This window comes from Chenopodium album, chromosome 19, assembly GCF_948465745.1.
Source record: "Chenopodium album chromosome 19, dcCheAlbu1.1, whole genome shotgun sequence".
Classification (NCBI taxonomy): Eukaryota; Viridiplantae; Streptophyta; class Magnoliopsida; order Caryophyllales; family Amaranthaceae; genus Chenopodium; species Chenopodium album.
The window spans coordinates 26028493-26041327 of record NC_137852.1 but is presented as its reverse complement, the minus strand read 5'-3'; the positions used below and the strand labels follow the sequence as shown (position 1 = coordinate 26041327).

General features: G+C 36.5%; 1 protein-coding gene across 1 annotated transcript; it reads right to left on the bottom strand.

Annotated features, from left to right (window-relative positions):
• Positions 1-268: 268 nt before the first annotated feature.
• Positions 269-4602, bottom strand: LOC145594211 (uncharacterized). Its single transcript, XM_081650546.1, has 3 exons — positions 3743-4602; positions 3633-3695; positions 269-329 (listed from the first exon to the last, which is right to left on the bottom strand). The coding sequence occupies exons 1-3, from the start codon at positions 4600-4602 to the stop codon at positions 269-271; spliced, it is 984 nt and encodes a 327-aa protein (XP_081506672.1).
• Positions 4603-12835: the final 8233 nt, after the last annotated feature.

Below are 12835 nucleotides of genomic sequence, written 5' to 3'. Positions count from 1 at the left end.
CAAAAAAAAATTTTTTTTTTTCATTTATTTCACTTCAATTGTAGCAGAAATTATACATATATGTAAATTATATGTAAAAACACATATATATTCATAGTATCTAATAATTGTACACTTTTTAAGAGTGATAAAACCAAATTAATAACTACAACTAAATTAATCAAATTACACAAAACTAAAATTCCAACATTCAAAACCAAAAAAACAAATTTACAATAAAAACCAAAAAAAATTACAACATTAAAATTAAAAAACAACCATATAACACCTAAATCAATAATCCTGCATCTTTTTTCTTCGATTTAACATCTACATCCAAATCAATACACCTGCATCAAAAAAAAATTCGATTAAATAAAAAAAATAAGATGCGAAAAACAGATAAAAACAACTGTATAAGCTGAGAACAAAAAAAAACCCATAAATTGATTTAAATAGGTTAAATAAACCCAGAAAAAACACACAAAATATAAACAAAACCCAGAAAATTAACCCAGAAAACTAAAACCCAGAAAAAAAAAAAAAAAAACCAGAAAAAAATTAAACAAAAATCCTAGGAATTAGTGAAAACCCGAGAGTTAAATCGAACTAAAAAAAAATCAAAATGATTTGCAAAACGAGAACTAAAAACAAAATGAGAATTAAATCGAACACAAAAAAAAATAAACTGATTTTCACGAACTAAAAAAAAAAAATGAAAAAACCCAGAATTAAATCGAATAGGACCCAAAAGGAGATCCACTTAGAATCGATTAAAATCAATTAAAAATCGATTTAAATCGACGAAAACACTAAAAAAAATAATCCAAAATCGACTAATTAACCCAAAAAAATCAATAACTAGTAATGAAACAAATACCCAAAACACAAACCCAGAATTAATTGATTAAAATTGAGTAAAAACCCAGAATTAATTGATTAAACAAAAACCCAGAATCAAAAAACAAAAACCCAGAATTTAAAATCAAAAACCAAGAATCAAAAATCAAAAACAAACCTCGTGCATGTCTTCGTTGTGCATGTCTTCGTTGTGGTCTTGATGATGGTGCACGAACTCAAAGAGGAGATCGAAGGAGAAGAAGAGATCGAAGGAGAAGAGGGAGAAGGAGACGAAGGAGATGAGAAGAGAAGGAGATGAGAAGGAGGAGATCGAAAGAGAAGGAAAGAGAAGGAGGAGATTAGATGAGAAAGAGAAGGTGGATCGGCTGAGAGTGAAAGAGAAAGAGAAATGAAAGAGAAAGAGAAAGAAGAGAGGGGGAGCAGGAGAGAGAAAGAGGAGAGGGACGGCTGAGAGTGTGAGGTAGGGTTTGGGGTATTTAAGGGAGGGTTTTTGTTTTTTTTTTTTTTTTTTAACTTGCTAATTGCCACGGGTTCAAACCGGTGGCATAAATAATAAAGGCCACCGGTTCGGTTTGAACCGGTGGCAATGTGAATTAGCCTAACCCGCCCATTTTTTAAGCCACCGGTTTTCAAAAACCGGTGGCCATAGAGCGTTGTTTTTTTGTATTTTTCTACTAGTGCTTGGAATTGAGTTGTGATAATATTGAATACTTTGATTTCTATTAGATTTTGATATAGAATGATGATCAATGCAATGTCTAGTTATTTGTTCTTGAATTTCATCATGATTAGTGAGTAGATTAGTTGCTAGGGAAAGGGGGAAGCATGTTTGATTAATGGAAATGCTAGTTGATGCTCTTGATTGGTTGATTTGTTGCAATTAATTTGGTTGACATGGTTTTGCATGAGATTGATTAGATTAGGATTGATCACCCTATAAGATTAATCTAGATTGCATTGCAACTCTTAATGAAATGACCAATTGATTTAAAAGTTGCTCTAATTGATTGAGTTTGTTTATGATTCTTCTTGGTTTGCCTTTCATAGTGACCACTAGATTGGCCTATAGGAGATAGTATTTGAACTCTCTTGATTGCTACTATTGTTTGTCTATTGCAATACTTGAACTAATTGATTGAGTTTTAATCTAGCATTATCATTGGTTTTGCATGTGGAACCCATATCCCTAGTGTTTAGACCTTTGATCTAGTTCATTTAGTACCAACCGATATCTCATTTTCGACTCCGAGGTAGCTTGACTTAGACTTTAGTTTTCATCATTGCATTCCCTTGGGATCGACCCTTAACTTACCCTATATTCATATAAGGTTGGTTAGGTGTTTACAAATTTAGTTTGGCTAGGGGAAAGGGTAGTAAACGACATGCATTTGACTTTCATTTGAATCAAAAAGCTTTGTTTGAATGTGCTTAACTTTCATTTGACTCAATTAGCTTTGTTGAAAGTGTTTGACTTTCATTTGATTCAATTAGCTTTGTTGAATGCATTTGACTTTCATTTGATTCAAAAAGCTTTGTTTGAATGTGTTTGACTTTCTTTTGACTCAATTAGCTTCGTTGAATGTGTTTGACTTTCATTTGACTCTATTAGCATTGTGGAATGCAAGTGACTTTCATTTGATTCAAAAAGCTTTGTTTGAATGTATTTGACTTTAATTTGATTCTAAAAGCTTTGATGAAAGTGTTTGACTTTCATTTGACTCAATTAGCTTTGTTGAATTCATTTGATTTTCATTTGATTCAAAAAGCTTTGTTTGAATGTGTTTCAATTTCACTTGATTCTAAAATCTTTGTTGAAAGTGTTTGACTTTCATTTTCACTCAATTAGCTTTGTGGAATTCATTTGATTTTCATTTGATTCAAAAAGCTTTGTTTGAATGTGTTTGACTTTCAATTGTTTCTAAAAGCTTTGTTGAAAGTGTTTGACTTTCATTTGACTCAATTAGCTTTGTTGAATGCATTTGACTTTCATTTGATTCAAAAAGCTTTGTTTGAATGTGTTTGACTTTCATTTGACTCAATTAGCTTTGTTGAAAGTGTTTGATTTTCATTTGACTCAATTAGCTTTGTTGAATGCATTTGACTTTCATTTGATTCAAAAAGCTTTGTTTGAATGTGTTTGACTTTCTTTTGACTCAATTAGCATTGTGGAATACAATTGACATTCGTTTGATTCAAAAAGCTTTGTTTGAATGTATTTGACTTTCATTTTATTCTAAAAGCTTTGTTGAAAGTGTTTGACTTTCATTTGACTCAATTAGCTTTGTTGAATGCATTTAACATTCATTTGATTCAAAAAGCTTTGTTTGAATGTGTTTGACTTTCTTTTGACTCAATTAGCATTGTGGAATACAATTGACATTCGTTTGATTCAAAAAGCTTTGTTTGAATGTATTTGACTTTCATTTGATTCTAAAAGCTTTGTTGAAAGTGTTTGACTTTCATTTGACTCAATTAGCATTTTGGAATGCAATTGACTTTCATTTGATCAAAAAGCTTATTTTAATGTATTTGACTTTCATTTGATTCTAAAAGCTTTGTTGAAAGTGTTTGACTTTCATTTGACTCAATTAGCTTTGTTGAATGCATTTGACTTTTTTTTGGTAAATAAAGATTTTATTACCAAAGAGAGAAAGTTACAACTTACAGGAGCTAAGTTATAACTACCACCAGAACACCACAAGACCTGAAAACAGGCAAACCCCACACCAAACCAGTTCTAGGTTCAACCTAGCCACCTTCTAGGAAGGGTTCTAGGAAGAGCCTAGAACAACCTGAACTCAGATTTCCAGCTACCTTCTAGGAAGGGCTCTGAAAACCAGGAACAGACACAAAACCTAAAACAGTTTTACAAAACAACCAGCTGCCAGAGTATTAGCAATACAAATATTTCCTATCAGAATCAATACACCTACAAGCTACAGTAAAGATAATATCCTTAAGAGCAGTATCTGCAGGCTTGTAATCTCCAGTGAACATCAAGGTATTTCTCTGTACCCAGATGCAATGAATAGTCTCTGTAAAACACATAAGCAGCAACCTTCCTTTAGCAGTAGCTCTTCTACCTTGCTGCAGCACCCACTGGACTTCAGAGTCAAACTTCTGTCCAATTCTGGAAAAACCAAGAAGTTGCAGAATCCTGTTCCAAATACTAGCAGAATAAGAACATTCAAAGAAAAGATGAGAAACATTTTCTGCAGCATCAGAGCAGAAAAAACACAAAGGGTCACAGACTATACTCCAGGTAGCAAGCCTATCTTTAGTAACAAGCCTGTTCCACATAGTCAGCCAAGTAATAAACAAACTCTTAGGAGAAGCTCTATTATTGCATATTATCCTCTTCCAAGGCACTTTCACAGCTTGAGGTCTGATCTGAATGTAGAGCTGCCTAATGCTCATTTTACCATTAACTGTAATGCTAGACCAGCCACCAACATTATCCACCAGAACTGTGCAATTCATAATCTTCTTTAACACCCATGAACATTTCTTAGGAACAGGAGAAGACCAAAAATCTTTGTGACTGAAATAATAAATATGAACCCATTTTACCCATAGGTTATCTGACTTATGAGCAATATCCCAAAGGACTTTGGTGATTGCTGCTTTATTCCAATCTTCAAGAGAGGTAAGGTTCCAACCTCCACAAGTCTTAGGTAAGCATAAAAAATTCCAAGAGACCAGAGCTTTCTTACTAGGATTAGACTTCCCAGTCCAAAGAAAACATCTAAATCTTGATTCCATTTCTCTCAAAATCTTTTTTGGTAAAATAAAAATCTGAGACCAATAAGCTTGTATACCAAAAAGCACACTTTTTATCAGCTGAAGTCTTCCTGCATAAGAGAGGTGCCTGGCTGCTGATGTGAATTATTGATCCGAAAATCAACAAACACAAGGGATATGTTTGAGTCTAATTCTATACAGGAAATCCACCAAGAATTAAACAAAAAACTAAGATTAATCAATTAAGAATCCACCTAATTAATCAATCCAAACGAATGTCTTAACTAAGACAAGCAAAACAGCAATTGATCGCAATCAACAAAAAAAACTCAAGTATGCAACTTAAGAAATAAATCTGACTAATAATCTGTATATATCTCTCAAAACTCACGAATTACATGATTATTTATAGACTTAAACTAAGTATTAGAAACCTAATAGGACTAGGAAAAATCCCTAGCCTTTAGCTCCAAGTAACCTAAGTGGAATAGGAATACTAAACCGACTTAGATAAGGAAACTAACCAAACCGACCTACTTCCAGCTTTGCGCGGTTTTAGTTTTTGTCTTCGTTGACTGACCAAATGAACTCCGATTCTCATGAAACCACCTTCATTGGCTAGCTGACTTCCTTGCGTTTCCAAAAACATATTATAAGACATATGTTTTCCTTGAGCTTCAAGTCCGTTTCTGCAGTTCTTTGGACCTCTTCAAAACTGCTACGAAACTACTAGAAAACCTAGTTCTAAACAAACTCTAACAAACTAATATCTTTCCTAATAACTAAGGACGTCTAACCAATCATAAAATAACAGAAAAATAAATCCTAATGTGCTTAAAACAAGAAAAACCCTTTCAAGTGAAAGGTAAAAACTTGTAAGCAAAATCTAAGTAAAGAAAGTAGACTAGACTCCAAGAAACGCTACTAAGCAAACCGTAGCTTTGCTTTGATATCCAAGAAAATGTCCATGCAATGCTTGGCTTGAATCAATGTTTAAGGACAAGATATCTTGATGCATGATAATCAAATCTTCGAAGTTCTCCATGCTTAGACTTGCATCATCCTCCTCTTCTTCGAAAGAATTTGTCCTCAAATCTCGAAGTTCTTCATCAGGGATGTACTTAGCCAAATCACCAACATTGAATGTAGCACTAACTCCATACTCTCCCGGAAGTTCCAACTTATAAGCATTGTCATTGATCTTCTCAACAATCTTGAAAGGACCTTCACTTATAGGCATCAACTTATTCTTGCGTTTTCCTGGAAATCTTTCCTTTCTTAAATGTAACCATACCAAGTCTCCAACATTGTAACCTTGTTGCTTTCTATGCTTGTTTGCTCTAGCTTTGTACATGTCATTTACTTTCTCAATTCGAATTTGATGATAACCACTCATAAGATCAATTTTTGAGGATAACTTTGAACCATGTAGTTCATCAAGTAGATCATCTAATCTTGGAATAGGAAATCGGTATTTGATAGTGATGTTATTCACACTCCTACTATCAATACACATGCGCCAACTCCCATCTTTCTTTGGGACAAGTAAAGTAGGCACGGCACAAGGGCTCATACTTTCCCTCACGTATCCTCTAGTCATAAGCTCTTCAATTTGCCTTTGCATCTCCTTTGTTTCTTCCGGATTACTTCTATAGGCTGCCTTATTAGGTAATGGTGCTCCCGGAATCAAGTCAATTTGATGCTCTATCCCGCGAATAGGAGGTAGTCCCGGAGGTAATTCCTTAGGAAAGACATCCTTGAATTCTTCTAAAACAGATTCCAATTCATACGACCTCTTTGCTTGCTTATTTTGATCAATTCGAATCTCATTAGAAACAAGTATATATACCACATTGTTGCTGCAAATCTCTTTTTCTAATTCCCTCTCACTAATCAAATAAGAACTCTTCGAATTAGAGGTAACATTAGAAGGCTTGTTGCTTATCAAAGGTTTTAAAGCAACCGGTCTCTCTTTTTCTCCTTTTCTCACAACATACACATTAGTCCTTCCATCAAACTTCACAAATCTATCATATTGCCAAGGACCGCCTAACAGTATATGACAAGCATCCATAGGACAAACATCACACAAAACTTTATCATGAAATTTACCAATTGAAAAGGAGATTAAGGCTTGTTTAGTTACCTTAACATCACTCGAATTATTAAGCCAATGAAGCTTATAAGGGCTTGGATGTTCAGTAGTTGGCCACTTCAATTTGTCTACCAAAGTAGTAGATACCACATTAGTGCAACTCCCGGTGTCTATGATCATATCACACAACCTATCTTCTACCTTGCACCTTGTAAGAAAGATTTTCTCCCTTTGATTGTTTTCCATAGGTACGGTTTTAGAGTGTAGTGCCCTTCTTAGAACCAAACTTTGACCATGAGTCTCGGGATCAATCTCTTCAACGTGCCCCTCCTCTTCTTCAAAGTTTTCCTCTTCGTTCTTTTCTTCATAGTCACTACCTTGCTCACACTTAGCTTGCTCTTGTTCCCACTCTTGTGCGGTCATTACCCTTTTAGTTGGACAATTGCTTGCAATATGGCCAACACTACCACACTTGAAGCATTTCCTTTCTTCCACAAACTTCTTAGTAGCTTCGAATTTAGGTTTAGTGTCCTTGTAATTCAAACTAGAACCACTTTTCTCCAAGCTGTTCTTCTCAAAAGGTTTAGTGAAATCTTTTACAAAGGACTTAGTGTACGTCCCTTTCTTCCCCTTTATCTGTTTTTCAACTTTCAAAGCTACCTTGCAAACATCCTCAAAGGACCAATATTGTTGCAATTCAACTTTTTCAGCAATATTATCAATCAACCCCGAAATAAATCTAGCAATCTTATGCTCAACAATTTCTTCTAAACCACATAGCATGCATAACTTTTCAAATTCAACAATGTAATTCTCAACAGTCATAGAATTTTGTTTAAAAGTTTGCATCTTAAGGTAAATATCTTGAACATAATCACTAGGTACGAACCTTTTTTTCATGTGCTTCTTGAGTTGTTCCCAAGTTGAGATTCTTGCACGCCCCTCCTTATGTCGCTTCTTCTTTAGATTATCATACCAAAGACTAGCATAACCGGTCAGTTTTAATTCAGCCAATTTGCATCTTTTCCTTTCATCATACTCCTTGTAATCAAAGAGTGTCTCGGCCCTTCTGATGTGTAAACAAGAGGAGAAACCTTGTTACAAAAGATGAGTTAAAGGGGGTCAAACGAATTTTAAGTATTATCTCTAAGATGATCAGTTTAGTTAGGGGAACACTCACCCTAAACTAAGGATATAGCAAAGAGGATTTCTCACTCAATTGCTTGGGGTAGTTTAGATAAGGGAACTCTCACCAAATCACAAACTACAAGTTTTAACTTTGGGAACTCTCACCAAAATTAACACTCTTCAAATTTAGACACTCAAATTTGGATAGCAAAGTGAACTGAACACAAGTCACTTTCATTAACAAAACTCACGTTTTTGGCAAATATTCTTGGATGGTTTTTCATTCATTCTATGTATGCTATATATAGCCTTTTACATCATTCATTACAACCCTTTCACTTGCCTAACTTAATTAACAAAATAAAATAAAAAGACAACAAAACTAAGGAGAATTAGGTGGCTAATATGCGTCCACATTCATCTCCATTACACACTTAATTAAGCTAATAAAATTATGCTAAGGACTAGGCTTGAACCAAGGAAGAATGGCCAGCCAAAATAGCATCCAAAGAGCATCTCCAATGGCCATAAACACACGCCCAAAACAGCCACTCTTCAAGCTTTGTAACTCCCATTTGAATGCCTTAATTCACGCCCCTTTATTCTAGCAACAACTCCAAAATTAAACACACATAACCCCCAAATAATGAGGTGCAATAATCAGCCAACAAACTCCATAATTCACGCCCAACAAGTGCCATGAAACACGCCTCTTTAAACAGCTCACAAAGTCTCCAAACGGCTAGCATGAAACACGCCCAAATCGCCACCAATTCAGCTTGTAACCGCCGCTCATTAAACGTGTATTTGAAGCTTGGAAAACCGCCACTTCTAGATACTTTCTACAAGGTTAATTACACTAAGTGAAGTGCAACCCCTTGTAAGAATAATAGGACCAAAACCGTGTAAAGGAGTAAAGAAAGACTTGGACAAAAATAATTCTTTATCACCTTGAACATGAACACCGTTTTGAACCTCTTCATCGTGGACTTGGACAATTGACCCTTGACTATCTTGAACATGATTATTAGAGTCTTGACCATATTGGTCATCCTCCTCTTCTTCAAAAGGAATTGCCCTCAATTCGTCATCATCAAAGTAAGGAGCAAGATCACCAACGTTGAATGTACTTGAGACACCAAATTGGCCTCCCAAATCAACTTTGTATGCATTGTCATTGACCTTCCCCACGATCTCAAATGGACCCTCGGCTCTTGGCATTAACTTGTTCTTTCTTTTGCTAGGAAATCTCTCTTTTCTCATGTAAATCCACACTAAGTCACCAACTTCGAATTGCTTCACATTTTTCACTTTCTTGTTGGCTCGTTTCTTGTAGACTTCATTTGCTTTCTCAATATTCTTCCTAACTTCCTTGTGGACCTTCAATATGAACTCGGCTTGCTCCTTAGCTCCACCATGAACGAACTTATCTTGTGGCAAAGCTATGAGATCAATAGGAACATAAGGATTGACACCATAGACCACCTCAAAAGGAGAGTACTTTGTAGTAGCACTAGGAGTCCTATTGTAAGCAAACTCGGCATGAGCTAGCTTGACATCCCAATCCTTAGTACTCTTACTAACCAAGGTCCTAAGCAAAGAACCAAGTATCCTATTCACCACTTCAGTTTGACCATCGGTTTGTGGATGGTGTGAAGTAGAAAACAGTAGCTTTGTTCCCATTAGGCGCCATATGGACTTCCAAAAATGACTAAGGAACTTTGTATCACGATCAGACACAATGGTGCGTGGCACCCCATGAAAACGAACCACTTCTTCAAAATATAACTTAGCCACATTCATGGCATCTTCAGTTTTATGGCAAGGAATGAAGTGAGCCATCTTTGAAAATCGATCAACAACCACCATGATTGAGTCTTTACCCCTTTGAGTCCTAGGTAAAGCCACAATGAAATCCATGCTTACATCTTCCCAAGGTCTTTCCGGGATTGGCAATGGCTTGTAAAGACCTTTGTGAAACACCATCTTGGCCCTTTGACAAGTAGAACAACGACTAACCACATGATGAACCGTGGCTAACATTTTTGGCCAATAAAAGTGAGCTTGAAGAAGCTCCATTGTTTTTTGAATCCCAACGTGACCAGCTAGACCTCCTCCATGAGCCTCATGAATCAACAAGCTTCTAATTGGACACTTAGGAATGCATAATCTATTTCCCTTAAAAAGAAAGCCATCATGTAAGGAAAATAAATCGTATACTCCATGAACACACTTCTCTAAGATGCCATTAAAATCGCCATCTTCCTTGTAGTATTCCTTGATCAAATCAAACCCAAGGACCTTTGCTTCAACAACTCCCAGCAAATTATGCCTCCTAGATAAGGCATCCGCAACAACATTAGCCTTTCCACTCTTGTATTTAGAGGAAAAGTTAAATGTTTGCAAGAATTCTACCCATTTAGCATGTCTTGAATTCAACTTCTTTTGACCATGAATAAATCTCAAGGACTCATGATCAGAATGCAATATGAACGGTTGTGGCCTCAAGTAATGTGACCAATGATCTAGAGCTCGTACCATAGCATAGAACTCTTTATCATAGGTGGAATAATTCAACTTGCCTTGACTCAACTTCTCACTGAAATATGCAATTGGACGCCCTTCTTGAATCAAAACTGCTCCAATCCCCTTCCCACTTGCATCACATTCAACTTCAAATGGCTTGGAAAAATCAGGGAGTGCAAGAATAGGAGTGTTGCACATTTTTTCCTTGACTTCTTCAAAGGCATTTTGAGCTTGCGGAGTCCATTCAAACGTCCCCTTTTTAGTACACTCAGTTATAGGAGCCATGAGTGTGCTAAAATTCTTGATGAATCTTCTATAGAAAGAAGCTAGGCCGTGGAAAGAACGGACCTCCGTGAGTGTTCTAGGACTCGGCCATGATTGAATAGCCTCAATCTTGCTAGGATCAACTTTTACGCCATCACCTGAAACTATGTAACCAAGAAAAGTGACCTCATTTAACATAAAATCACATTTTTCAAGCTTTCCATACAATTTTTGCTTTCTTAAAACAGAAAAAACTTGAAATAGATGATCTAAATGTTCATCCTCATTTTTAGAGTAAATAAGGATATCATCAAGGTACACCACCACGAACTTGCCAAGAAATGGCCTCAACACCTCGTTCATCAACCTCATGAAAGTGCTAGGTGCATTTGTAAGACCAAACGGCATCACGAGCCATTCATACAACCCATGCTTTGTCTTGAATGCAGTCTTCCATTCATCACCTTCCCTCATACGAATTTGATGGTAGCCACTTCTCAAATCAACCTTTGAGAATAATTTTGAACCGCTCAATTCGTCCAACATATCATCAAGTCTTGGAATTGGAAACCTGTACTTGATAGTAATATTGTTAACAGCTCTACTATCAATGCACATGCGCCAAGTACCATCCTTTTTAGGGACCAACAAAGCAGGAACCGCACATGGACTCATAGACTCACGCACATAACCCATACCCATCAATTCTTCAATTTGTCTTTGCAACTCCTTAGTTTCTAAAGGGTTACATCTATAGGCAGGTTTATTTGGTAGAGGTGCGCCTGGAATGAGATCAATTTGATGCTCAATTCCTCTCAAGGGTGGTAATCCCTTAGGTAACTCATCAGGAAAAACATCCTCAAACTCCTTAACCAATTTTGCAAGTTTAGGATTTTGACTCACAAATTTTTCATGGATTTCTTTAGAGTACAACATGAATATCTCTCCCTCACCTTCAAACTCCCTCTCAAATTCTTTACAAGACAACAAAGAAATTTGTGGTTTTTGTGGTTGTGAAAACCGTGGGGGTGGTAATGGGTGCAATTTTTTTTGTTTCCCTTGGTGAGTGATAGTGTAAGTGTTATGATACCCATCATGAATTGATTTTTTATCAGATTGCCATGGTCTACCAAGAAGAATGTGACAAGCATCCATTAAAACAACATCACACAATTGACTATCATGATATGAACCAATAGAGAAATTCACCATGCATTGCTTTCTAACCCCAGTACTAGCATTAGAATCTAACCAACTCAACTTGTAAGGGCGTGGATGATTAGTGGTGGTAAGACCAAGTCTAGACACTAAAGTCTTTGACACAGTATTAGCCTCACTACCCCCATCAATAATCAAATCACATACCTCGTCACCAATTTTACATTTGGTGATGAAAATGTGTTGTCTTTGTGGCGCCAAAGGTTCCTCCACACGAGCTTGCAATGCCCTTCTTACCACGAGGTTGGTCTTGTACTCCTTCTCAGGAAAGCAGTCACTATCTTCATCCTCTTCATTGGGAGTTTCGGCCTCCTCTTCTTCCGACTCAATTTCCTCCCAATTGATGTTTTGGGTGGCTATGAGTTTAACCTCTTCCATGGTTAAGGCTCTTGAATTAGGACAATCTTTTTTGTAATGTCCTCTACCTCCACACTTGTAACATACAATGTCACTAAGCTTGAAGTCTTTTGCGTTCTTCTTAGGTGGCTCATTAGGCTTGCTAAAAGAAGAACCCTCCTTCAAGGTGAAGGGTGGTTTACGCACCACTGAAGTAGTGGTAGGCGTTTTCTTCCTTTTCCTTTTAGCATCAAACTTTGTCACAAGTTTGCAAGCTTCCACAAACGTGAGGTTAGTGTAACCTTCAAGTTTGTCTTGTAATTCTTGATCCAACCCAGCTACAAAACGTCCCAACTTCAGCTCTTCATTTTCAGTCACCTCACACACAATGGCAAGCCGATCAAACTCTTTGATATAGTCTTCCACTGAGTCACCATTTTGTTGCAAAGTACTCCACTTCACGTATTGACTTTGCTTGTAATTGTGAGGGATGAAACGATCTCTCATTCTTCTCTTCAGTTTTTCCCAAGTGGAAATATGAGCCTTACCCCTAAGGGTACGTGCCCTTTGTTCTCCTTGCAACCAACTGTCACCATAGCCCTTCAGTTTGACTTTGGCTATCTTGTACTGTTGAACTGCCTCATGGATGTCCTTGTACTCAAAGTATCTTTCTAAGGATTTCTCCCA